This window comes from Prunus dulcis, chromosome 6, assembly GCF_902201215.1.
Source record: "Prunus dulcis chromosome 6, ALMONDv2, whole genome shotgun sequence".
Taxonomy (NCBI): Eukaryota; Viridiplantae; Streptophyta; class Magnoliopsida; order Rosales; family Rosaceae; genus Prunus; species Prunus dulcis.
Window position 1 is genome coordinate 24832742 of NC_047655.1, and position 26863 is coordinate 24859604.

A 26863-nucleotide genomic window follows, 5' to 3' on the forward strand; every position below is an offset into this window, starting at 1 on the left:
TGTCACGCTGTTAGCCATGCCGGGACTGAAGTCATCGACATAATATAGCCCCCCTCTCTTAGTACCACGACCAAGAATCTCCTTAGTGTGAATATCCTGAAGCAAACAAAAACTCGGGTAAATGAGTACACAACAATTCAATTGTTCAGTAAGCTGACTAACTGACAACAATTTAGTGGATAAAGATGGAACAAGTAAAGTATTAGACAGTGTGAGAGAGGATGAGAGTGCAACAGTGCCAGCCCCTGTCACAGGATAAGTAACACCATTGGCATTTGCAATACAGGTTCGTCGAGGTTGTGTAGTATTCAGAAAATCATCAGGATCAAACGTCATATGATCAGTTGCACCGGAATCAATTATCCAGCTCTTGGAATCAATCTTATCGGAAGTATGGAATCCATAACCAGTACCATTACTGGTCATATTGCATTGTCCTCGATCTGTAAGAGTAGCCCACCAATTGGGGTAGCCATGCGATTTAAAACAAGTCTCACAAGTGTGTCTCGGATCACCACAATATGCACAATCTGGTCCATGTGTCGGGGTCGTTAGTCTAGAAGTCATAATCTGTGCAGCGGAAGATGCATAGGATACAGGTTGAGTAGGAATTGGGATCGGAATCTGAGCCTGAGTCGGGGCCGGAGTCGGAGTCGAAATCGGGATCAGGGTCTGAATCAGAGACAAATTCGGGGTTGGGGTCATCATCGGAGTGGGGGTCGGGGTCGTCTTCGGAGTCGGGGTCGGGGTCGTCGTCGTCATAGTCGGGGTCGGGGTCGGGGTCGGGGTCGTCAAAAGAGGATCCTGATTCTGGATCGGGTTCGGGGTCAAAGTCTGCATCTGTAGGAGCGGAGCCATCTGGGCACTCAACTCAACGATGGTTGGTGGAGAATGAGAGAAGGAGTCGGTGGTGCTACCTCCATGAGGGTTGAAAAAATCATCAACCCCCATAGCAGCGGCGGGGGTTTGAAACTAGAGTCAGCAATTCCAAGATCGCCGCTCTGATACCATGCTAAAATATGAAAACTATGAGAGAATATTTGTTTGTGGGAATTTTCTGTATCTTCTTCTCCTTGTAGGAAGTTATATTTTATAATACAACGAAACCTGAATGGGCAAGTAAATAATAAATTCCTAAATCTATTTACAGTAGGAAATCAGGAATTAAAGTAAATTAATTACAATTATAATAGGAATTCTTGGCGTGTAAAGAAAGTAAGTCAATATCCACAAGTCACGCCAACACTCTTTACCTTCTTGGTGCCGTGTATCTCACGGGGGAGTGTGTGAAGAAAGATATTGCCTCTGCATTGTGGTGTTTACATAGGGCATCAGACAAGGGGCATGCCGGTGCAGCTATAGCATTTGGGTCTCTTGTTCTTAGAGGTGTTGAAATCCCAGAATCTGTGACCAAGCTCACTTCAAAGAGGGGTTCTTTGGCCAGGACGGCAAGAAAGAATGGAGAAAGCCTTGTAACAGATCCTGTAGAGATGGCGAGAGAACGGTTCCAGATTGCTGCAAAAGGACTATGTGAGTTAGGACTCAAATGGTTGGAAAAACTTGAGGAGGAAGAGAAGCAACTATTGACTGGAAGTGAAATGGTTGAACAGACTTGAGGAGGAAAAGAAGTCTTTTGCATATATATTCTTTCTTCTTATTTGATGTATACTTTGGGAATTGCCATAATAAAAAACATAAATTCTCTGAATGTTCCAAATTCATTCAACCCTATAGTTTAATTACAAAAGAATCGGAGTTAATCCTACATCGAGAGAAATGCTTCCACCAAACGTGTATCTGGTTAGATGCTGCCCCAAGGCAAATTGCTGCCTATCCCTAAAGTGACCTTAGTTAACATCATGCTGTCAAAACGGAAACAGGAAATCCATGCATTTGAAACCATTCAGGCATGTGGAATCTCTCATAAAGCACAGGCCTCACATCTTTTTGCAGGGAGAGCTGCTTGAGGTGAGGAAGCAGGACCTCCAAAAGCTACACAATCCACATGAATGAAAAGCAAAGGAGGATAGAATCAGTTAGAACATGCTTCAGTTCATTATTAACTCTTTATTTGAAACGTAAATAAATGAATAACCTGATCATCGTTTGGTTGTCCAGCAGAAAATGGAACACATGGAATTCCATTCAGCGGTTGCAGCAAAAAACTGAATGGGTTGTTGTCAACAATCACAGTTCGACAGAGATCTTTTGACAAACAAGATAGATCTTTCACATGTTCCCGGCATTCCCTGTGGTTTACACAACTTCAAAGATCATTCCAAGTTCCAACTTGAGCTTTGATAATCAAAGGCAGAAATTCTTCAGTGTGCAAGTGTATGAGTGTGTGTGTTGATATATCCCACAATATGTCGGCACTTATTATCAAATTGCACCAGCATGCTCACTGACTTACGTGCTAACAGTAGAAGGCCGATAAAGACGAAGCTTAAATAGATTCTCCACATCAATTCTGTCAACAAGTGGTCTAGCATAGTCTGTATGGTGGCCAGAGTAAATAAAAGAAAATAGCAAATCAGATAAAGAAATTGAACAAAAAGAGATTGTGGAACTGGGAAAGCAACAAACCTTCAACACCAGCAGTGAATAGTACAAGATCAGCAAATTCATAAACCTGTTTCAAGAACTCTCGCAAACCAGGACGTTCAAACACTGTCACATGATTGACTTTTGGTTTCCCATCTGGCTCCTTCAACCCCAAAAAATAACATATTAGACACACTATCATTTGACAATCAAATTGAGTATAAAGTTGCAGAGAAAGAGAATCAAAGGTCTACATACCTTGTCAGAAGATACACATTCTATCTCAAACCACTTGAGCCCAGCTTCCGTCGCTTGAGTTCGAACAATTGCAGGCAAGGTACATGTTTCATAAGCACATACTAGAGTCTCATCCAAGTCAAGAACTACCTACATTACAAAATCCATAACAAGTTTAAAACGAATCACTCAAAAACACTAGCCTGCTCAGGTTACTGAACCAAGTGGAATTAAGCTTCAATAACACTGCTAAAAGCTAACAAATTTAAAAGCTCAAATACCCAGTTGACAAAATACTGACACTGCTAAAAGCTCCTTCATTTTTAGCTCAATTAACTCAAAAAGGGAGTCACTAAGTTTCATGGTATATCAATTATGCAATAAATGTCCGTGCGCTAAAATCTAATTTCTAAAGGCGCAAATTAACAAAACCATGATGATCAACTTCACTTGAAGAAATGAAAATTCCAATTTTTGCAGATAACCCAGATTATTATTTCAGATAATTAACTGCATCCGACCATCAATTCAGCTGAATTAACCCAGAAAGAAAAACGCAACGAAACTAACTTCAAACAGTAACAATTAGCAACTACACCAACAAAACTAACAGATGAAGATACTCACTGTGAGCTTTTCAATGTGGCGGGGACCATTTATGACACCGTTTTCAACTTGGGCAGGGGACGACAAGTGGTTGAGAGGGAGTTCGACGACAGGCAAGGGTCTGAAAGAAGGTGAAGAGGGGCCTATGAACGACAGCAGGTGAGGAACGCAAGGCGTGTCTCTCAGGATCTGAAGAAGGATCTGGAAATAGAAGCCCATCCAGTTGATGAAAGCTCGCCATAGTTGAATGCTCCTCGGCACGTACACTTCGGCAGCCTGGCCAATCGGCGCCATGGCAGCCCACACCAATCCACTACCACGGCCTCTGTCACTGAACTCTGTCAATGAATGCGATACGAGCTTAGAGAAACAATGGTGCTTTTCTGCATCTGTAAGTTGTCACTGTTTTCTTTAAAAGAAAAAAAACAGAACAATTGTAAATATCGTGGAATTACGGTGGTGGTTGTGGGCCTTTTGGTTCATTGTTACCTCGACAACAACAGCACAGCTGCGTTTATCTTTATTTCTTTATCCATTATACTTAAGTAAATCATTCTTCTCTAACCAGTTCCAATTAATGAATTTTCGTCATACACATTTCATAATTGAAACCGTTCGCTTATAGATCATTTATGTAAAAAATTTATTAAATTGAAGATCAATTAGTTATACATATAAATTGAAAATTTTAGTAACAATTAAAATTCTTATGATGAACCGTATATATATTTGAAACATATTACTAAATAAAAGATCTTCAATTTGATTGATTTATGCAAAGATGATTTTTAAATATTGATTATGACAACTGTGCCGTGACGATTCGTTAATCATATTATTAACAATTCTTATTATTAATTATTGGATTTTCATCAAGCAACCTATCTTCTATTAAAAAAAGGTCAAGTGGTTGAACACTTTTGATGATGACCAAATTTCAATTTTATTCTTATCTTCCAATCCAAGTAAAAAAATTTGGTCCTCAAATTTGGGCCGTATGATTTATCATTATAAAATATAGTCCAATAAGATAGAGGTTGCGATTGGGACGGGCCTAGTCAGCCCACTTATATAAACGGCGGTTGTATGCTTGTGATGACTAGTCACTCACGTCACGTCACCACCACACTCCGACCAGAACAAGAAGTCCCAGGTTTAGCTAAAACGCAGCGTTTCGGGACGCACATACAGAAATCCTAAGCTTTTTTGTACCAGAGAAAGAGAAAGAGAGAGAGAGAGACACAGAAAGAGAGATACAGAGAGAAACAGAGGCATGGGCGTCGATTACTACAAGGTTCTTCAGGTAGAACGAAATGCCAAAGACGATGACTTGAAGAAAGCGTACCGAAAGCTCGCCATGAAGTGGCACCCTGACAAAAACCCTAACAACAAGAAAGCCGCCGAGGCCAAATTCAAGCAAATCTCTGAAGCCTACGACGTACGTAATCTCTTAAATTCTCGTTGTTGTTAAAATTCCCAACTGAGATTTATTGTCAATTTTTTTTTTCAATCAATCAAATTGGATAGGTTTTGAGTGATCCCCAAAAGCGAGCGGTGTACGATCAATATGGTGAGGAGGGTTTGAAGGGAGGGGTGCCGCCTCCTGATTCGTCCTGGTCGGGCGGGCAAGGCCAAGGCCAAGATGGCGGTCCGACGATGTTCCGGTTCAACACCAGGAGCCCCGATGATATTTTCTCTGAATTTTTCGGGTGTTCGGGTTTCGGGGTAATGCCCGATATGGGTGGGTCACGGGCAGGCGGGTCTCGGGCTGGTGGGAACCCATTCCCGAGGAGTATGTTTGGGGAAGACATATTCGCGCACTTTAGAGGTGGACCAGAGGCCTCAGGGAATGTGCCCAGGAAAGCTGCACCGATAGAGAGGACATTACCTTGTACTTTGGAGGACTTATACAAGGGCACCACCAAAAAGATGAAGATTTCTAGGGATGTTCCTGATGCTAGTGGGTAAGCCTTTACTCTCTCTGTGTGTTTGTTCTTGGGTGAGTTGATTGCATGGCTGAGGTTGCACAATGAGGTTTTTAGTAAGTTATCTCCTTTCCTGGTTTGAATGTGCGAGTCTTAGCAATAACATTGTGTGTGAGTTCTACTGTTCTTATTAATTTGAATGATAGCTGGTAGCTATATCTTCTCAACATCATTCAGGTGGCATTTTCAGCTCAGGTGTATTTAGAATTCTAGAGTTTAGATCTCCGTTAGTTTGTGCAATTAGCTTTATCTTCTCACATCATTCAAGTGCATTTTTTTTGTTCAGGTGTATTTAGAATTCCTGACTTTGGATCTCTGTTAGTTTGTGTTGTTCTTTACTGTTTTGGTATTGCATCTGAATCCCCTTAAGGGCCTATACATGATACTGTTCAAGACAGGAGATAGAAGAGAAGTGCATAGAAGCAATTTTTTTTCTTTTCTTTTCAAACGCAAGTGAATGATGTTCTGACTACTGATGCTAGTACTTCTCTGGTTAATGTTGTTTTGATGTTCAAGTTGTTTTAAGTTTTAAACTTACAGTGCCATTTCTATTTCCCCACATGAGTTCTCATTTGATAGAAAAATATCATTGTGTGGATAGGAAAGTTCTTGTTGAAAATTGAGTAAAATATCAGTATATATTAGCAGTTGCAAGAGATGAATACATCACAATTTGTGCATCTTTTCTGATTTATCTGATTAACTTGTATTAGTTATGGTGTAACAAAATGCACTAAATCTTAGATTATGGTTCTTTCCAGTACCACCAACATTAAGTCTTTCCACAGACTTTGGCGGTCATCCTGAATGTAATTAAATTATTAGTAGTGCAGTTAGGTGATTCTTGGTTTCATCCCAAACATTAGGATAACTAGTTAAGATTGCGGTAATTGGTGTTAGGTTCCGCTAGTTAAATGGGAGATTTATGTTGGGTTTTTCTTGTTGAGCAATGATAGCCATGTAAGATGGTTTTACCTGATAACCAGCGCTGATGAAGAAATAAACTTAGATGAACTGACTGAACTAAGCCTTAATCCTTACTATGTGTGTTTGGCACACGAGTCATTTTTTCTCCCTTATAGCTTTTTGGAAATTTATGTTCTCTAATCTCCATTATATCCTCGATGATAATCTCATACTTCACCTATCACTTGGAAGTCTTTCTTGAAACCCACCACTTTATTATTGATGAAAATGTTGTCATGTTCTGTGCATCCTTATTATTACTTATTAGTCATGTTTCTTGTGACTGCTTATATATTCAAGTGTTGCCTGTATTTATACTACGATTATATAGTCTATCTGTCTCTAGTACCAGGCATACCAGAATGATTATTGTACTATGGAGTGCTACAGTTATTATGATTATCTAAAGTTCAGAGCCTGGGAGGGCCACATGTACATATGGTTTGTGGACAGTGTTGAGGTAAATCATGAAATTGTTGCACTAGGGTGGCAGAAATGTCTTTGGGTTTAGAGGTATCGTAACTTGATACCATCCATGGCGGATATGGATGTGTAGAATATGGTTGTGGTTAGATTCATTTGCCAGTTGGCAGGATGTATGTTAGCATTCTATAATACATGTTGATGTTGGAGAGAAACTCTTCAAGCTTTAGCTTGATGATCTTGTCATTAGTAATGTTATTGTTTATCTTCCAGGGGTGGATTTGTCACCTTTTGGATCCATTTAATTGACATGTCTGTGTTGGATCCATATGCTATTTATTGTTCTTTTTATTTTTATTTTTTTGAGTACAGGAGAACTACCACAGTGGAGGAAATTCTAACAATTGAGATCAAGCCAGGTTGGAAGAAAGGCACAAAAATCACTTTTCCAGAGAAAGGGAATGAACAGAGAGGAATTATACCAGCAGACCTTGTCTTTATCATTGATGAGAAGCCTCATAATCTTTTCAAGAGGGATGGGAATGATCTTATTGTCACTCAGAAGATATCTCTTGCGGAAGCTCTGACAGGTCACACTGCACAGCTGACAACACTTGACGGGAGAAGTCTGACAGTTCCCATCAATTCTATTATCAGTCCCACATATGAAGAAGTGGTCAAAGGGGAGGGGATGCCTATCCCGAAGGAACCTTCCAAAAAGGGAAACTTGAGAATCAAGTTTAACATCAAGTTCCCTACCAAGCTTACCTCAGAGCAGAAAACTGGCATCAAACGGTTATTAACATCTTCATAGAGGCTGGTGGTAGCTCTCCCTACCATCTACCAAACTTGTGAAAGCTTGCATTTGTTTGGTTTGCTAGTATTTTTGTTCTTTTTGTTTTCTGGATTGGAAATTCACGCCTCGTTGAATTTGAGGATTTGATCACAGCATTTGACTAGGAGGTTGTTAATTTCCACATTCCATTTCTCTTCTTTTCCAATCTTTTCTTAACTTATGTAGAAATGCTGGATAGACAAGAAATTGACACTTGAAATTTGTAAACTATTTGTTAACCTCTTTAGGGTATTTCCCCCTTAAAATTCCCCTCTTCCCCTCCTTCTCCCCTCTTTGCTTCTCCCCTCTTTGCTTCTGCATCTACCACTCTCTCCGAGTCTACTGTGTAGATATTTGTATTGTGTTACTTCTGTACTAGTAACATTGTCAAAGTTGGGCTGGGTAGGTGAGGAAATGGGTTAGGATTAGGCTAGTTTAGGGTTTTATTTTCCTTCCATTCTAATCCAAACAGAAAAAGAAGAAGCAACCGGGACGAGTCGTTTATCGTTATAGTCCTACAAGCATAGGCAGCCCATTTGTATAAGGAATGCAACTGAGGAACAAACTGAAATGAAGCCTGACTTCTCTTTTCCTTGTATTTGGTAAAGAAAATTGGAATGAACCAACTACTAAAGTCTTCCACTTATCTTCTTCGAAAGTCTTGGCCACTATCAAAGAGAAAAATGCTACCTACTCTATTAGTTTAGCATGAATCTAATAACACGAAAATTAAACGAGAGGGACATAGCTTTTTCTCTCACATGATCATTCACATCATAAAAACGGAACCCTCGAGGAAGTCTTCTTTATTTATTTATTTTTTTGGGTTCGGTCGGAAAACCCTCGAGGAAGTTCACAGCAAAAAGTTTCGAACTTTCCTGAAGTGGTAAGCCACGTGTAAGCTGGTGAACAAAACAGTTTTGCTGCTACAGTCGCTTGACCTACTTTATGTAGCTAGCAATTCTTGTGGTGGTCAATGGTGCTTTGCTTTCTGTTCTGCCTTGTCTAGGAAGTCTTGCAAAATTACCCTTTTGGACCCCTTGGCTTTGCATATTCCATCCATGATTGTGATTGAGAGAGAGCTCTGTTTCTTTTGGCTGCCACCCATCAATGATTGAGCTCGCCATATAAATATGGTGGCTACTTGAACAAGCTTCAGCCACTAACCGGAGTTTACAGGGACAGAAAATCCAAGGCTTTTCTTACCAGGGAGATAGAGAGTCATGGGCGCCGATTACTATAAGATTCTTCAAGTACCACGAAACGCCAGTGAAGTTGACTTGAAGGAAGCTGCCGAGGCCAAATTCAACCAACTCTGCCAAGCCTACGACGTATGTTATTGTAATGTCATCTTTTTAATTTTACTTCGGAACAAAAATTTCTCAAAATTCCCACCTGAAATTTATTGCTAATCAAATATTGGGCAGGTTTTGAGCGATCCTCGAAAGCGAGCAGTGTACGATCAGTACGGCGAGGAGGGTTTGAGTGGAGGGTCAAGGCCCGGCGGGTCTCGGAGCCCAGAAGATATATTCGCGGAGTTTTTTGGAGGGAGAGGCGGCGGCATGGGCCAGTCACGGGATGACGGGTTTCGGGACCCGGACGATGTGTTCTCGGACTTTTTTGGACAGAGGGTTAACATGGGCGAGTCACGGGTCGGTGGTTCTCGGTCTCGGAGCCCCGAAATCAGGAGTATGAATGGCGAAAATATATTCGAGTCGCTTATAGCCGCAGCGGAGGGCAATGGTCGGCAGAGGAAAGCAGCGGCGATAAAGAGGACGTTGCCTTGCAGCTTGGAGGAGTTGTACATGGGCAACACCAGAAAGATAAAGATTTCTAAGGATGTTGTTGGTGCTAGTGGGTAAGAAATGAACAAATACCTCACAAGACAAGATCATGTGCCTCTATTTGGTTTATCTTGTCATTGATCTACTTAACCTTTTGTATCCTTCTAATTGACTGAAAAATTGAAAAGGATTTTAAAGAATTCGGACTTGTTTTGTTTTGTTTGGTCCTACAGAAGAAGAAGCACAGTGGAGGAAGTTCTAAACATTGAGATCAAGCCTGGTTGGAAAAAGGGCACCAAAATCACTTTCCCAGAGAAAGGGCATGATGTAGAGCGAGGTGTTATACCAGCCGACATCATCTTTATCATTGATGAGAAGCCTCATAGTTTTTTCAAGAGGGATGAGGATGATCTCGTTGTCACTCAGAACATTTCTCTTGCGGACGCTCTGACAGGACACACAGCGCTGATGACAACGCTTGACGGGAGAAATCTGCGGGTCTCCATTGATTCGATCATCGGTCCCACCCACGAAGAAGTGGTTAAAGGGGAAGGAATGCCTATCCAGAAGGAACAAGGCAAAAAGGGTAACTTGATTCTCAAGTTTAACATCAGGATCCCCAAGCTTACCTCAGAGCAGAAAACTAGCATCAAACAATTGTTAACATCTTTGTAAATGTTGATTGTACCATCGAAGTTTTTCTTCTGCTTTTCATTTTCTCTGCACCCAAGCAATAACTTTCTAGGTTTCCCTTCGCCATCTACCATGCTTTCCTGATTGTACTGTGTAGGTTTGTGTGTGTGTTGTGTTAGCTGTGTACAAGTAGATTGCTCTCTCCACCACATTATTGTGATGAACGGGAGCAATTATTATTGTAATATATCGTGTAATCTATGCTCTGTAATTAACTCTATTTAGGAGCACTTCCTGTTACAGTGGCCTTGTTGATTGTGATTCCTCAAATGGTAAAAGGAAACTCAGTTAACATAAAAGAAAGAAGCTCTAGCTAATTAAGAAACGGTCCCAGATATCAAATCAAAAACTGGACTTGATCTGTGAAATAGTAAACGCCGAATCAAAGGCTAAATAGGCAGCGTAGGATTCAATATTCTTCATGTTTCTGGCTTGAAGTTTACGTTAATGTCTTGTATTAATAAGGAAGTGGAAATGGAGCTTGAATTTGTATAATGAATCAAAAGATCATAAAATGCGTCAAAGTGACTAGTTCCAAGTGTTTAGGCCTTGATTGAGCACGGAGTTTAGGAGAGTTTATACACGCAAAGAGATAGAAACAGAGGAGAGAAACAGAGCATCAAACAATTGTTAACATTTTCGTAAATGCTGGTATGGTGGTAGCTCTCCCTACCATATCACCAAACTTTACTCTCTGCTTTTCATTTTCTCTGCACTCAATCACTAACTTTCTAGGTTTCCCTTCACCATCTGCCAAGCTTGTGTAAGCTTTCCTGTGTGTTCTTGAGTTAGTTGTCTAGGCTGCAAAGTTTTTCTCAGTATGATGCAGTAGCAACAAAAAAAAAAAAAAAGCAGCTCATCTTATTGCTAGACTTCCACAGATATCAAATTAAAAATTGGACTCAATGTTTGAAGTAGTAAACGCTGAACTCAAACAAAAGATCATAAAATGAGTCTAAGGATTTGCAAGTGTTCCGACATTGAGCTTAAACCAAAATTCAAGCGTGAATTTATATGTAGATGTTTCTTGTCGAGCAATGATAGCCTTGCTGTAAGATGGTTTACCTGATGAACTAATCAGCCTTGCCTATAGTTGGCACATGAGTCATTTTTCTCCCATCACCAGTTTTTTGTATAAGTTTACATTCTCTAATTTAATCTCTATTATATTCTTGTACAAGTTTGCATTCTCATGTTATATGCATATTTCTTGGTTCTTTGATTTGGACCCGAAATTTTCCGCTCCAACATCTCTTATTGGCATGGGCCTAGGCGACCTGTTTATTCGAGAAAGATAGTGATTATACTTTTAACTTCTCCATATTATTTTTGTACTTTGAAAATAAGGGGGGTATAAGCCCAAACGAACAAATGAGAGTGTCAAAATTATTACCCTTATGAGAAAAAAAAATTCAATATTGAGACTTTTTTTCATGTGGATGATCATGAGCACTTTGTAAGTAGTTGACTAGTTATTTGTGGGGTTTAGATTCAGAAGAGTTAATAAAAACTTGTGTTGTAAACTTTATTTTCTGATCACCAAAGGGAACCAAAAGGACGCAAAGATAGATAGCTTTGTACCCTCCTATCTAAAATACCGACTAAGCCCTTATAGAAATATTGACCACACAAACAAACCCCTCATAGAATTATTGACTCAAAAGTCTTCAACTTTTCACAAAAGCTAACCCACAATGCTGCTACAGTCTCTTGAGCTAATTTCCTCGCAAGACGAGTGTGCCTTGTCTAGGAAGTCTTGCAAAATTACCCTTTGAACCTTTGGTGGTCCTGCATATTCCATCTATGATTGTGATCGAGCTCTGTTGCTTTTGTGCCATCAATAATTGAGCTCACCCTATAAATCAGGTGCTACTTGAAGAAAGGTTTTGCCAGAGCTTAGAGTTTAGGAGAGCTTTAGAAGCACACAGAGAGATAGAAACAGAGATAAAAACAGAGAGAGAGAGAGAGAGAGAGAGTGAGGCATGGAGGGATCAGGGGTTTTCGGATCACGCAGCCATGAAGATCTATTCTCGTCGTTTTTCGGACGGAATTCCAACGTAGGGGCGTCACGGGCTGGCGGGTCTCGGAGCCAAGACTATGACAGCGTGTTCGGCTTCGGCGACAAGACTTTTGTGCAGAGGGGAGGAGATAGGCCTAGGAAAGCTGTGGCCATAGAGAAGACATTGCCCTGCACTCTGGAGGACTTGTACAATGGCACCACCAAAAAGATGAAGATTTCTAGGGATGTTGTTGGTGCTAGTGGGTAAGCCCTTTTCTTTTTCTTATGAATATTTTTGTTTAATTTAGGCATCTGGGGTGTTGAAACTGTCTTTTGGCCTCAGGGAAGCATAATTTAATACCAAACATGGCCTTAGCTTGATGATCTTATCATTAGAAATGCTATATGCTTTATCTTCCAGCTGGGCTGGTGTGGAAATTAAAAGTGACTAGAAAATTATAAAAGTGATTTTACACAACTTTCTTTTTGTTTTTGTTTGATACTGCAGAAGAAAAAGCACAGTGGAGGAAGTTCTAACAATTGAGATCAAGCCTGGTTGGAAACAGGGCACCAAAATCACTTTCCTAGAGAAAGGTCATGATGTGGAGCGAGGTGTTATACCAGCCGACATCATATTTACCATTGAAGAGAAGCCTCATGATTTTTTCAAGAGGCGTGGGGACGATCTCACTGTCACTCTGAACATATCCCTTGCGGAAGCTCTGACGGGACACACGGCGCAGCTGGCAACCCTTGATGGGAGAAATCTGAGGGTCTCTATCGATTCAGTTATCAGTATCACCCATGAAGAAGTGGTTAAAGGGGAAGGGATGCCTACCCAGAAGGGACGAGGCAGAAAGGGTAACTTGATTCTCAAGTTTAACATCAAGATCCCCAAGCTTACCTCAGAGCAGAAAGCTGGCATCAGACAGCTATTAACATCTTCATAAACGCTTGGTGGTAGTTCTCCCCTTTCTGTCTGCTTTTCTTTTTCTCAGTCATTTTCTCTGCAGCCAAACACTAGCTTTCTAGGATTCCCTTCATCATGCACCAAGCTAGTGTTTGGCTGTATTGTGTTGTGTTGTTGTGTTATTTATGTACTAGTAGATTGCTCTCCACCAATTAAATTGTGATGAATGGGAGCAATTATTATTGTAAAATATCCTATTTATGTATGCTTTGTTGTGATTAATCTATTTAGAAGTAGTTACTGTTACAGTGGCCTTGTTGATTGTGATTCCTCCAATGGTAAAATGAAACTCAGTTACCAGTTATAAAAAAAACCTAATTAAATTAAATTGATATGTTTGTATATGTAGGCATCAGCTGCAAAGGTTTTCTGCGTATATGCAGCTAATTCTGTAATCCCATTCCAAGGAGGGATAGTTCTTATTGTGTTCTCTGTGGCCCTGTTTTCACCCCGGTTTCGTTTATGGTGTTTACTTTCCCTTTGTTTTTCGTTGCCTCTGTTTCTGAGGTTTCTATGAAATTCAATTGACCAAAAAAAAAGGGTCTCAAATAGTCAAATTAAAAATTGGACTTGATCTTTCACATAGTCAACGCTCAACCAAAGGCAAAATAGCTTTCAATATTTGAAGTACAGCTTAAGGACTTGTATTAGTGACAAAGTGGCACTTCAATTTGTATAAAATGAGCCTAAATTGCAAGTGCTCCAACTTTGAGCTTAAACCAAAAATGAAGTTCTAATTTTGACTTGAAGCCTTAAGATTGATTAGTATTCAACACGATCATAAAAATTTGCAATATGACTTAGTTACAAAATCACGAGATTAGTTTTGAATTTAAACGTACTGAATTCGAAGTTCACTATAAGATTGTCTCATGTTTTTATTTTTTATTTTTTATTTTTTATACGGTAAGATTGTCTCATGTTGATAAGAAAGTGGACATAGATCTTCAATTTGTATAAAAATTACAAAATGAGTCTAAATGACTTGTGAGTGTTCCAACATTGACCTTAAACCAAACAAAAAGAAAAAAAAAACAGAGGAATATGGGGCCAATACTAAAATAACAATAAGTTAGAGGCATCTAATTGAAATTGATATAATATTTTCGTGCGAATGGCAATTTCTATATATATAAGACCCGTCGGTAAATTGGAATAGAAGTAATATTTTAGATTCTCTCTCACCGTTGTTGGGGGACTGGAGGAGTGGCTTTATCAAGTATCCACGACCTAAACACCCTCTCTTCTCTCCTCTCTTGTTTGTCTTTCTTCTTCTCTCTCTTTCTCTTCTCCCACGTTTACATGCATCTTCTTCTTTCGATCTGTCTTCATGCTCTGTCCCTTCGCTTTCTGTAATTCGAACTCGCTCCGCAGACTCAATCCCTAACACTAAATTCCCGATTCCCTCCGAAACGCGTCGTTTTAGATCCCATGGAAATGGCCTCGAGTCCGCGAAACGTGGAGGAGATCTTCAAAGATTACAGTGCTCGGAGAACTGCTGTTGTCCGTGCTTTAACTTACGGTACTTGAATCTCTCTCTCTCTCTCTCTCTCTCTCTCTCTCTCTCCCCTTTTCGGTTCTGAGAATCTCTGACTTTTTTTTTTGGTGTAATTGTTTTCTCACAGATGTCGATGAATTCTACGGACTCTGCGATCCAGGTAATGTCAAATTGTAGATCAGACTTACTTTTCTTCTTTGCTTGCTTTCTAAATTTTTTAATTGATTTATTTTGTTAATTTTATGTATATGTCTTCTCTTCCCCAAACACTGAGAATATGCGAAAATAGGAAAATAAATAGGTATACATCGTCGGTTGTTTGATTCTGCTAAATCTTAATTTTACTTCAAATGAATTGCTTGCTACAATTGAAAGTTTGAAACTGCGTTGGACCTTAACTGTAGTAAATAATTTCATTGTAGTGGAAGTTCAAAACAATTTCTCTACTTCTTTGAAGGCACCACTTATGTTTTTTGTTTTTAACTCCCATTGGTATAGATAAGGAGAATTTATGTCTGTATGGGCATCCAAATGAAACCTGGGAAGTGACACTTCCGGCGGAAGAAGTCCCACCCGAGCTTCCTGAGCCAGCACTTGGGATCAATTTTGCAAGAGATGGTATGAACCGCAAGGACTGGCTTTCTCTGGTTGCTGTTCACAGTGATTCTTGGCTGCTTTCTGTGGCTTTCTATTTTGGAGCACGCCTTAACCGCAATGAGAGGTACACAATGTTTTATTGTTGTTGCTGCATGTGTGATGTAGATAGCGTGGTAGTATCCCTAGTTCTCTGTTGTTGGTTTAAGATGTCTGATACTCAACTGAAATTGAACGAATTCAGATTAGGTTGAAGATACGGAGAGAACTAAGAGAGTAATTGGGAACGAGGAAATTCTCTGTTTCTATTCATTGCTAATATTAGCCTTTGTTCAGATGCTTTTATACAATCAGTCTGATTACATAAGAGTAACAAACTAGCATACGATTTATCAGTAGACACTGTAGGAGACACGTGATCAGCAAGAGTATTCCGTCAGGATTTGGGTTTTGTGTTTCATATAATGCCTGATGCAGAATACCAACATGAGTGGAGAATTTGGTTTAAGTGCTAGCCATCTCCCTTGATGATAGTGAAAGATTGAAATCATAGATCGTGTGATAGGAATCCATTAGTTTACATGTCAATTCTTCATTGTCCTGCTTACTATTATCAAACTAGAAATGAACCTAAATATGCCCATTACAGTCTTTGAAGAATTTTGAGCACTTGGTCCCTTTTTCTGCAATTTGCACCAAGACACCATTGTTTGACATAGGGGAACTGCATTGTAGTATATCTTTGCTTGAGATTCAGTGGTTTTATTCATCAGGACTTGTTCTGTATAATGACAGGAAACGCCTCTTTAGTTTGATCAATGATCTGCCTACTGTCTTTGAAGTTGTGACGGAAAGGAAACCCGTTAAAGAAAAGCCCAGTGTGGATAGTGGAAGCAAATCTCGAGGCAGCACAAAGGTCAGATGGATCAATTTCTTGTTTTTTCCCTTTAGATTTCATGTTCCCCTTTAAGGTTCTCAGTTGGTTCAGAAACTTTGCGCTTTGTTTCCCGTCTTGTTTGGAGATATATATTGAAACAAACTGCAGACGTCGGAATACAAACTTGTTCTGTGTCCACTAACTGGTTCCTCTTTTCTGTAGAGATCCAGCGATGGAATTGTGAAAAGCAATCCTAAGCTTCCAGACGAGAGTTTCGAGGAGGAGGATGATGAACATAGTGAAACTCTCTGTGGGAGCTGCGGCGGGAATTACAACGCAGATGAATTTTGGATCGGCTGTGACATCTGTGAGAGATGGTTCCATGGAAAATGCGTGAAGATAACACCTGCTAAGGCTGAGAACATCAAGCAATACAAATGCCCATCTTGCAGCCTGAAAAGGGGCAGGCAGCAGTGATCACTCAACCTCAAACCTTCCGGGGTAGCAAAGGCAGATAGCGCGTCGTCTCAGTGGCTGACAAAAGTAGTATAGGAATGTCACTATTTAATGTAATGCATTTGTTGTTGTGATGTTTGTTCATAATAGATGCTTTTTCAAAGGGGTTGAAGCCTGCCTTCATCCCCGTCGAACGTTGCTTCGGCTTTTATATTATCCTCCAGTTATTAATTTACGGCAAATGTATGAAGAATATTTGCTTCTTGTTAGTGTTATTGTTATGTTTCGTGTCAAGTATACTATAAATTGAAAAATTATAATTATCTTGATAAACAAAGTGGTATGTTTAATACTGAATTGATTTCAAGTCTAGAGAAGTCTACGCCAGGGTTGGCAAATCCGAAAAAATCTTTTCAGTTTCTCGTGCGTATGTGGGAATTTTGGTGCATCATCCACGATACAATTTTATTTTATTTATTTATTTTTTTTGGTATCGGTCTGACCGTTACATAATTTATTAATTCACTTGTGTTTGTATACCATAGTTTCGTAAAATATGAATTACGTTGTCGAACTGAGTGTTGTTTTACTAGGTTTACATCCATTACTCATACTTGGGAACACAAAAAAAAGAAAAAAAACAGAAAAAATGTATTCATTGCTCATGCATGGGCCCTTCCCCGGCCCTCCCAGATCTGATTTCTCAGTTGGTGGGTTGACTTTGTTGGGATGTTGACATGTTTATTCTTAATTTTATCTTCATCGATACATATCATTTGCACAACTTCATCTTATGTGTATAAAACCATTTCGTGCTACATTGATTTTGTATTTTTTTATTTATAAAAAAAAGAGAAAGAATTACAAATGTGACAACAGGGCAGATACAATTTCGGGCAAGTTGGCCTTCTATTTTCCTGGTGAATATTTTGAGTTTTGACCAAGAGACGTTTACTTCCGGACACAACACTGCAAACAAGAAACCAAGTTGAATTATTTGACTAATTAAGAAAGGTTTGAGGAAAAAAAGGGAAAACTAAGTTTGAAATGATTTGGAGTCTGCTCGTTCTTAGTTTAATCCGACATTTAGAGACAGCCTAAGGCATATATTACATCCAAACGTAGCACATCACTTAGTTCACATCGATGATCAACTATGGTTTGTTTTTGTCCACATTTGTTTTATGTGCTGCTCCCTCTGTCTATAATCTTCCTCCATCTCTTTGAGCAATGCTTGGGGCTGCTCTGATACCGGTCGAATTTGAAATGGCTCCGAGTCGATCAGATGGCTCTGCGGGTAGGGAGCGCCTGCGCTGGACGCAAGAGCTACATGATAGGTTCGTAGAGGCAGTCACTAAGCTTGGTGGCCCTGATAGTAAGTCACTATAATTAAGTCTAAATCTGAAGTTGGTCCAATTTAATTATATGTTATGTGCATGCATATTAGGTCATAGAGCCTTATGTTTATATAATCTGTTTGCTTAATTTATAGGGGCAACACCAAAGGGCATCTTGAAGGCTATGAGCGTTTCTGGACTGACCATCTACCATATCAAAAGCCATTTGCAGGTTCTCTCTCCTTCTCTTTCTCTTATATGTTCTTCTTAATCTGCCTAGGTTAAACTAAAACTTTTTAATTTTGAGCCTTAATTTCGGAAAAGTCGCTGATTTTTTTTAAATTTTCAGAAGTACAGGATATCAAAGTTCATTCCAGAGTCGACCAGTAGTAAGTTTACTTGATACTATTTTTTTCCCTTAAAAGTTTTGGTACATTTTCTTTACCATACTCATTAATTACTGCTTAAATGTTCTCTGGTATTGTTTCGTTTTCGACAGAAGGCAAACTTCAGAAGAAAAACATTTCAGAAATGCTCCCTAATTTCGGTGCAACGTCGTAAGTAATCATGTCCCCACTCACTAGCTTGAACTACAAGTAACAATAATATGCTGTTTGTTATACCAATTAATCACAGGCTTAACTATTTAATTTCCACCCTGCTGTTTCAACACCTTCCAGTGGTGCTCAGCTCAATGAAGCCTTAAAAGTTATGCAGATACAAGTACAGAGGAGACTGAGTGATCAAAATGAGGTATATATATATGTATCATCTATAAATATATAAATACAAAAAATTAACAGGTTCACTCAATTACTAATATGTTTTTTTGTGTGGGTTATTAATTTTAAGGTGCAAAAGATTCTGAAACATAAAATTGAAGCCCAAGCAAGGTTCCTTGACATATTTTCAGCAGAACGCCATAACAACAAGAAGAACCGTCCGATCTTAATCACAAAACCCAGCAAAGTACCGTTGCCTCGGACATCGCTGCCTTCACTTTGCGAAGACTCAGAATCAAATGCAAAGGAGTTTTGTTCTGACTCAGAGGCTGCTAAGACTGAAATACAATCCTCTGCAGAACAATTCCAAGCTCTGAAGAGGCTTAGGCTACATCATCAAAACGACGAGGTCTATGAGATAGCACTCAATTCAGAGTGGTATAATCAAAGCCACAGCTTGCTTCTCCCTCATGAGGACCCTGTCAACTTTCCTTGGAACCTTGCAGACTGCTCATCTCCCTTGGTGCCCACCTGCTTTCTATAAGTACTTTTTCTTTCTATGAATGCATAGATATAGTGTGTTTGCTGCAACAAATGGGATATTTTGATTTTGCTGCTTCCATTTATTTTTCTGCTTTACTTGGAAGTTTGTGGAAGCAATCAAAAATATCCATATCATATTTTTAGTATAGATGTTTCCTAATAAAATGATTAGAATGATCTTGTGCAACACTTTCACTAGTGCCAATGGGTGAATTAGAACATGTAAAATAAAGATTTCATTTGGGGTTTAGTGAGCAAATAATGCTGGGTTTGTTTCTGAAATAATCTAAAACTACATGCTATTGTATTTTTTTGGCTTCTTGTTTTGATTGACCATGGTATTGTAATATTAAAGAGATTAAAAATCTGTTCTTCTTTTATATGTTTACCTTCCTACTAATTGGCCAACATTATAGGGTTCATTTGGGAGTAATTATGGACATATCAATACTCACTTTTATGAAGAATTACTTCCCGATATAATCACTTTAAGTGATTTTAAACGATTCTGGGAAAAAGCACATCCCGTTTGATTTTTCATAAAATCACTTAAAATCATAAAAGTGATTATTGATGTAAGAACCCAAACCAAAATATCTAAAAATTAAGATTTCTTTATTCAACACAAAAGACAATTTTGCCCTCACATAATTTAATAGAGAAAAAGTTGACTTTTTAATCAAGAAAGAATTTGGGAATTCCGCTTGCGCCGTTGCGTAGAGCACGGCGAAACGAGTCCGTAGATACGGAGTAGACCCGAATTGGAGTTGTAACGAAAAAATTACAGCCAAATTACTCACAAGGGCAAAATGGGAATTTGAGAGATCAGTTTTTTTTTAAAAACCTGTTTTCTTCTCCCTCTCTCTCTCTCTCTCTCTCTCTCTCTCTCCCGACAGTTTGAGAAAACCAGTCGGGCAGCCACCTTCCAAGCCACCCCAACGCCACCTCGCGCCACCCCGACCCTCCGGACCGGACCCAGCAGCACCGGCCAGCTCCCGCCATCAACCCCAGCCCGTCCGCCGCCCTGCTGCTGTGTGGAGCCGCCGGAAACTGCTGGAAAACGCAGCAGTTTTGGCAGATTTTTCAACCTCAGTTTCTCCCTCATCCGGCCACCAAATCAGTCGTGTGAGGTATCGATTTCTAGCTATTTTTCGTGCTCTAACTGATGGTTGGGTGGGTTTTGATCGATTCCACCTCTAGGTTGCTCGATTTTCGATTTGAAAATCGGCCGAACTTCTGCCGCCGTGATCGGCCATTTCCGGTCACTTTTTGGGGTATGTCCAAGAACAAAAGTGACTCCAAATGAGGTGGTTTACCTAGGATAGGAGTTTGGAGTCCTGGTTCCGAGATTTTTCGAAGAACCATAATCGCTTTGAACACCCGAATCTGCCCGCTCGTGTGGCGGCGCGTGGGAGAGGGTGGTGGAGCGACTCTGGACAGTTTTGAGATCCTCGTGTCGAGCGTGTAGGATTTCGCGGATCTCGATTCGGAGTCCGTTTGAGCCCCGAACGGATTTTCCATATCGCGCGATCCTTGGGTGCAGTGTCGTCCAATCGTTGGATCGCGCTGATTTTTGGATATGTCGTACTACATGATTCCAGGATCGTGTAGGATTCGACGGATTGCGAATCGGAGTCCCGGATACTCCGAAATCGCGAACCCTGGGGCTAGGGTTTGGATTTTAAGCAATAACGCGATTTTGGCTAATCCGACAGTCCGTTCCGGACCAAATTCGCAGAACATGGTTCCTCCTTTGTGAGAAACCTTCAGAGAAGCTCAGATTGGCCATCGGACATCGTGGACCCCACGGGTCCCAGGTCGGCCGATCTGGCAGTCTATCGCTTAGTTGAGCGTCGGACCTTCCAAACTGGTCCAAGTGTCAGAAAGGGCTAATGTGGGCATATGAGTAACTTGGGATGAGAAGCACGTAATTCTAGAAGCCCGGGGCAGTGTGTTTAATTTCAATTCTTTTTATCCAGCAATTTATTAATTTATTATTTTTGGATAATCAGGCACCAGGAGTCCAGCTAACCCACAGGAGGGACCTTCGAAGGGTCCAGCTAGCTCGGACCAGCTGTGAGTGGACTTTTCTTTCTTAAAAAGATTCTATAATTGTATTTTCTATTTGATCTTGAATAAGTGTTATGGTATGAGTTTTATTATGAAAATATCTTTATTTATTTTTATAAAAATTAGCCAAGCAACAGATTTGAGGTTTTTGAGCCAGAAATAGTAATTTAGCTCAGATTTACCAGAGTACAGAGGATATCAGATTTTATCAGAGACAGTTATTTTAGACCACCATGTACCCACCATATATTGGTGATTACCTAGAGTTTGACCGATGTCTACGGACATCCAGTCCGATTTCAGTTAGTCAGTGCACTTGACTTTGCCTCACGAGTTCCGGGGACGCTCGGACCGTGAGTGCCAGGATTTGCGGCTCGGCAGACTTGGTGTCCCGAGACCTGCCAGGATTGCGGCTCGGCTGACTCTGTGTCCCCGAGACCTGCCAGGATTGCGGATCAGGCTGACTACGGTCCCCTGCATCCTGCCAGAGCGACTCGAGTTGACTTGGTGTCATCGAGGAATCTGCCGGCGGGACAGGCTGATCATAGTCCCCTGATTTCGCCAGTTTGCGGCTCGGGTAGCCTGTGTGACGCCCGAGACCTGCCAGGGAATTGACGGCTATTACAGGGGTACAATTAGGTGGCAGTTTTAAAGAATTTTTAAGCGTTTCATGCAGTTATTATTTCATTCATTTATATCCGTACATTCGATACTCATTCAGGTGTTATACCGACATATATCTTTGTTCAGTTGTGTGAGCATTTATATAATTATACCTATTTATGTTAAACTTATTGTCTTGAGTTTGATTATGATCAAATCTCAGCTTTTATATCCTTATGTTTCCAAACGGGGGTTATTATGTTCTAAATTGTTTTCACGAACATTATTTTTGTCCACTCACCATTTTAACCTTGTTTTTCGCCCCCAGGCCGTAGAAGAAGGAAGGAAACCACCCGGGCCATCATCTTAGCTCCCGCCCCACCACCGAAGCGTAGGATCTCGTTGTAACTTTTCTTAGTTCTGTAAATTTGTATAGAAACGCTCTGATATCTCGTTGAACATGAAGAACTGAAGTTGAGATCTGTTGTTTGAGTTAGTCTGGCTGTTGGTGTGTTATTTGAGACTGTTTGACAGGTGGAAGACTTTGGGGTATAGTCAAAATACAGGGGAGGTTCCGCCGAATTTTCGGCAGAGGTCGGAAGAAAATTTTAAAAGAATCGAAAAAGGGAAGGGTAAAAAGGTCATTCGTGCCCGACATTCGCCAGGTGTCGGACACGCACAGGATTTGACCCGGATTCCAAAGCGGAAATTGGGTCGGGTCCTGTCAATTGACCTATTAAGAATCACTGTGATTCTAAATGAGCCTTTAGTCTTATTGATTTGCCTGGTACATTTTTGTTCTTGGGCAATAGTAGACTCAATAATTTTACTTTACCATATGAATTTATAAACGAATACAACTCGTCCATAAATTGTGAATATGTGTAGTTGGACGAAGGCATAAAGACTATTGCTTCTAGTTCTTGGGCAAATGGGCAAGCTTTGAGCTACGGTGTTATGGCCCTAAATAGCTGAGCTATCTTTGAACTGCTTAATTTTGGGTTGAACGTAGGGTGGCCCATCCCCTCGGTCCATTTGGGCTCCACACATGTTGTAAAAGAAAGAAAAAGGGATTAAAAAATTTCTAAAATTTGACCACCCAAAAAAATTAAAACCCCCTACTCTAGAATGTAGAGAGGGAGTCAAGGCTCCACCTCCACCCAAAGATGGTTGTTTGTGTTCGAAATTTTTTATATAACTGGCATACATAGTTTTATTAATCTACGTATTATAATATTAATAAATGTTTGAATTGATTTTGCATGGAACTAAAGTATAATATTAATAAAAATAAATATTATAAAAAAAAATTAATAATATCACGTGACAATATGACGGTTATACCAAAAAATTACTCTATACATCGACAAGTGTATGGAGAACAACATCCTAATTATTGGTTTTTAATGGGGACAAACAAGTGTGTTCGGCATTGTGTAAAAGTTTGTTGCCTAACACATGCATGCGTTAGATGATAGATGGTGCACCAAAAAGTGGGGTATTTATTTAGTGATGACCAGGTCAAAAAAGTTGTACAAATCAAACTTTCCAATTAAAAGCATTAAACAAACGTGCGTCCGTATATATAATATGACGACTCTGCCCTCTCTCTCTCTCTTACGTTTTGCATTTCTTTACAATTAGAGAAGAAGATTTTTGCTGCCTTGTCAAAGAGAGGTGTTGTGCTTGCTTTTATAATTCATTTACAACCACACTAATTTCAATCTTATCTAAATGATTACATTCCTCCAGCCCATTGTTCTCCACTTAATTTTGAGGGTTTCTGAGAAGAATGGCCGACTGAATTGAAACAACATGAAACTTATGCTTATTTTTTGGTCCTCATTTTCTTCTCCAAAAGTAATTCCACAACATTATTACTTAAACAATTGGACCACTAGGAATACATTGATTGAGAATATATATGGTGCTTGCTGGTCCACTTGTGTGTTTGAGAGTCGGTAAGTCAAGCAAAGAGAGCACTAGCAGAGCAAGTTAGGTACATAAGTTTGTTTTCCTTCTCAATTTTCCAACAACATATATCAGATCACCACTACCTTACTTATTTTCAACTGGAAATAACCCCAACATGACATCAAACAAATGGGATAATTCCACAATATACAATTGTAATACCGCTATGTAATCTATTCACGTAAATTACATATGAGTATCATAATAGTAACACGTTGCGATATCATAGTTATATTAAAAAAAATTACTAAATTCGACTTGTTGCATGCAATAATATAGTGTAGATATATTTTATTGTGGAAGTCTACAACAAATTACAGGATCATTCTTGGTGCAACAACAACCATCATATTATATATATATTCTAATAAAAAGACAGAGAAATTAAATATTATTATTCATAGGATTTTAACGATTCAACTTGTGCCTTGCCACAAGGCCCCTTCGTCCTAATGAAAAGTCGATACTGATCATATGTCATGGGTGCATAAAGGGCAGGACGGTCCTTTGTGACAAGCTTCTTGACAGGTTGGATCAACAAATCACTCTTTGGGTTATAAAACAAGGCCAAAGAGACCCTGTCTTTGACTGAATTTACAATCACTCTGTGCTCCACGCTCTTGTAAATTGCATTGCTCAGCACCTGCATTTGGTCTCCAATGTTCACAATGAAGGCATTTGGAACTGGTTTCACTGTAACCCAATTCTGCCCTTTGCGCACTTGAAGCCCAGCCACATTTTCATCAGGCAAAAGAAGGGTCAAGCCACCTGGGTCAGAGTGTTCTGAGAGGCCAAGGGTTAGGTCTGGCTGGGGGCATTTTGGGTAGAAGTTGACCCTCAAACATGCCCCAATGTTTTCTTCTCCTCCAAATGCGTTGAGAAGCTGGTCTTCCTCCAGCCCAAGGTTTTGTGACAGGAGCTTCATCAGTGTTCCACATAGTCTTACAGTTGCCTCACTGTATTCTTCAATCAGTTTCCTACAAAAATTAATTCAAAAAATATTATTAAAACATCAACAGACAGCAAATTAAAAGTTGATATTTACTTTAAGGGGACTCTTCTAATTTTGGAAGCACTTTTGAAGTGCTATTTGCATGTGCTTACTGTAGCTCTAAATCCTTGTGTTGGGCATCGATAGACTTGCCGGTGAAGGACAAAATGAAAGGGCCAAGGGAGGCCTAGATCTGCTTTTTAGGAAATTGCCCACTTCGTGCTTTTAGGCATGCAATTAACTTAACTTGGTAGATCCATTATAAAAGACTCAGAGCACTAAGCTACAAAGTATCCATGTCAAGGGGTTTGGAAATAACAAGAGATTTCTTTTTTGTGGCATTCGTTATCTCAAGTTTGGAACAAAAGAATACTTTACATAAAATCCCTAAATTCTATTTAACTTTGATACTCACAAATAAAAAGCTTTTTATTAGAATATATTGAGGATATTCTAAAAAATGAAAACAATACTTATGAGATTTACTATTTTAAGAAAAAAAAAAGTATCTAAACTTCATCAATTTGCATATCTTTTTGTACCAAGATGTTAAAGTGCAATTTTCAAGCTCAAAGTTTCATCATTGTCTTCCTGCGCCCCCTAACAAAAAGACAAACAAAAGACAAATAGACGATTGTCTAGACAAAAAGCAATGTATGTATCATATATGCAAGAAGAGCTAAACACAATTTGTAAGCCAATAAATCACAGCTTCGTAAGTTATTAATTCAAGTAAGCTCGATTGTAATTAATGAGATTCATACTGAGTCATTTGCATGTGTATCTACACAACATTTCTTTCACAATGAAGAAATCATATATAGCCACCGCATGAAAGGTTGAATATACACAACGAAAAGGTCATAAAAGCACGTTTTCAATGAAAAACATGCCTCCCTTTTAAAATTATTATAATAATAAATTATAAATAAATAAATAAAAATTTACCTGCATGAAGATGGGAGGGCAGGCCACTTGCTATGGTTTCTGAGGGAGGCGGGCATATAATGGAGAAAGTAATAGTCGCTCCAGTCCAAAATAGCCCCCTTCTCAACCCCCAGCCGACTCCCGTACCCTTCGTACGTACTCGGCTTGTTCGAATACTCCTGCTTCACATCCAGCGGCAGCCCGAAAAACTCGCGCCATGTGTCCCTCGCCCGTTTCATCAGCTCCTCGCTCACCCCGTGGTTCACCACCTGAAAAAAACCCCACTCCCTGCAGGCGCTCGAGATCGAACGCAGCGTCGTTTCGCGCAGGCTCTCCTCCTGGTTGAGCAGGTTCTGGAGGTCAATGACCGGGATGTTGACTTCCACTTCAGCTTGGTTGCAGTTTGCGGGAAGAAGTGAGGGTCGTTTGGCGGGGGGTTTGATGTAGAGGTCCGGGATGGCGGTTATGCCGCTTTCTGCCAAGGACTGGACTCGAACGATAGGCTCAGGCCAAGACTGCAAGCAATTCATTGTTTTTTTTTTTCTTTGTTATAACTTATAATAATATGTTAAAGTGATGAGATATATTTGTAGCTGCAATATCTGTGCAATAGCTGCAATGCGAGAGTGAGAGGAGGAGTTTGGAGGTTTATATAAAGAAGTGGAGGGGGGTGTGGGTGTGGGGGCTGAGAGCTAGCTAGCTATATCTAGTTTCGGCGCCGTGAGCAACTTGATTTTCTCATCACCATATTTTAAAGAAAAATACATAAATAATTTGGTACTTGTAAAATATAAGTAGATTCAGATGCGCTATGAATTTTCTCCATTATGATATGATTAGGTAATATTTACGTAAAGATAGAGAGAGGTGTGTACATATCTCTGTCTTCAGAGCAATTGGGTTATTAATGTTTAATTTTGATGTAGATGAATATTAGTTTGGGTCCATGCTTCATACATTTGGAGTTGAACTGTATTATTATTATATAATACAAGTAGCAAGACGGCAGGTCCATCATGTACATCGTATGGCTAATTAAAGATACACATAAAAAAAAAACTACAAGGGGCTTGTGGCTGAGCTTCTATCAATCCACCTATCTTTGTCTTCGTACCTCTCAGTGTGATATTTCCCTCAACTTTATTGATTTATGCTGAGCAGTCCTTTTCAAAAATTTTACAATTACGTATAATTTTAATTCATATATATTCCCAAATTATAAGAGCATG

The 26863-nt window shown here is 39.7% G+C and overlaps 6 protein-coding genes across 9 annotated transcripts; 4 read left to right on the plus strand and 2 right to left on the minus strand.

Moving 5' to 3' along the window:
- Nucleotides 1–1164: 1164 nt before the first annotated feature.
- Nucleotides 1165–3816, minus strand: LOC117633198 (carboxy-terminal domain RNA polymerase II polypeptide A small phosphatase 1-like). 3 transcript variants are annotated; one of them, XM_034366909.1, is made up of 7 exons: nt 3409–3816; nt 2803–2931; nt 2587–2707; nt 2414–2495; nt 2096–2249; nt 1942–1992; nt 1165–1515 (listed from the first exon to the last, which is right to left on the minus strand). In XM_034366909.1, exons 1-7 carry the CDS (start codon nt 3679–3681, stop codon nt 1417–1419), a joined length of 909 nt encoding a protein of 302 aa, XP_034222800.1. In that variant the 5' UTR covers nt 3682–3816; the 3' UTR covers nt 1165–1416. The 3 variants fall into 3 exon arrangements, 2 of the variants coding, with proteins under 2 accessions (XP_034222800.1, XP_034222801.1); XR_004586580.1 differs by having other exon boundaries at nt 1402–1515; nt 1767–1992; nt 3409–3812; XM_034366910.1 differs by lacking the exon at nt 1165–1515 and having other exon boundaries at nt 1700–1992; nt 3409–3812.
- Nucleotides 3817–4508: 692 nt separating this feature from the next.
- On the plus strand, nt 4509–7878 carry LOC117631872 (dnaJ homolog subfamily B member 13-like). Its single transcript, XM_034365196.1, has 3 exons — nt 4509–4825; nt 4915–5351; nt 7134–7878. Exons 1-3 carry the CDS (start codon nt 4661–4663, stop codon nt 7573–7575), a joined length of 1044 nt encoding a protein of 347 aa, XP_034221087.1. The 5' UTR covers nt 4509–4660; the 3' UTR covers nt 7576–7878.
- A 709-nt stretch (nt 7879–8587) lies between these two features.
- LOC117631874 (dnaJ homolog subfamily B member 1-like) lies at nt 8588–13290 on the plus strand. Of its 2 annotated transcripts, none has more exons than XM_034365197.1 (3): nt 8588–8927; nt 9024–9454; nt 9614–10322. In XM_034365197.1, exons 1-3 carry the CDS (start codon nt 8820–8822, stop codon nt 10053–10055), a joined length of 981 nt encoding a protein of 326 aa, XP_034221088.1. In that variant the 5' UTR covers nt 8588–8819; the 3' UTR covers nt 10056–10322. The 2 variants fall into 2 exon arrangements, with proteins under 2 accessions (XP_034221088.1, XP_034221089.1); XM_034365198.1 differs by lacking the exon at nt 9614–10322 and adding an exon at nt 12581–13290 and having other exon boundaries at nt 8608–8927.
- Nucleotides 13291–14206: 916 nt separating this feature from the next.
- Nucleotides 14207–16764, plus strand: LOC117631219 (PHD finger protein ALFIN-LIKE 1-like). The gene is made up of 5 exons (XM_034364248.1): nt 14207–14564; nt 14668–14700; nt 15039–15261; nt 15930–16050; nt 16234–16764. The coding sequence occupies exons 1-5, from the start codon at nt 14474–14476 to the stop codon at nt 16486–16488; spliced, it is 723 nt and encodes a 240-aa protein (XP_034220139.1). The 5' UTR covers nt 14207–14473; the 3' UTR covers nt 16489–16764.
- A 969-nt stretch (nt 16765–17733) lies between these two features.
- Nucleotides 17734–19119, plus strand: LOC117632956 (myb family transcription factor PHL7-like). Its single transcript, XM_034366604.1, has 6 exons — nt 17734–17842; nt 17960–18036; nt 18154–18193; nt 18304–18361; nt 18485–18557; nt 18657–19119. Exons 1-6 carry the CDS (start codon nt 17734–17736, stop codon nt 19068–19070), a joined length of 771 nt encoding a protein of 256 aa, XP_034222495.1. The 3' UTR covers nt 19071–19119.
- A 4863-nt stretch (nt 19120–23982) lies between these two features.
- Nucleotides 23983–26281, minus strand: LOC117633239 (probable 2-oxoglutarate-dependent dioxygenase JRG21). Its single transcript, XM_034366958.1, has 2 exons — nt 25656–26281; nt 23983–24693 (listed from the first exon to the last, which is right to left on the minus strand). Exons 1-2 carry the CDS (start codon nt 26162–26164, stop codon nt 24111–24113), a joined length of 1092 nt encoding a protein of 363 aa, XP_034222849.1. The 5' UTR covers nt 26165–26281; the 3' UTR covers nt 23983–24110.
- Nucleotides 26282–26863: the final 582 nt, after the last annotated feature.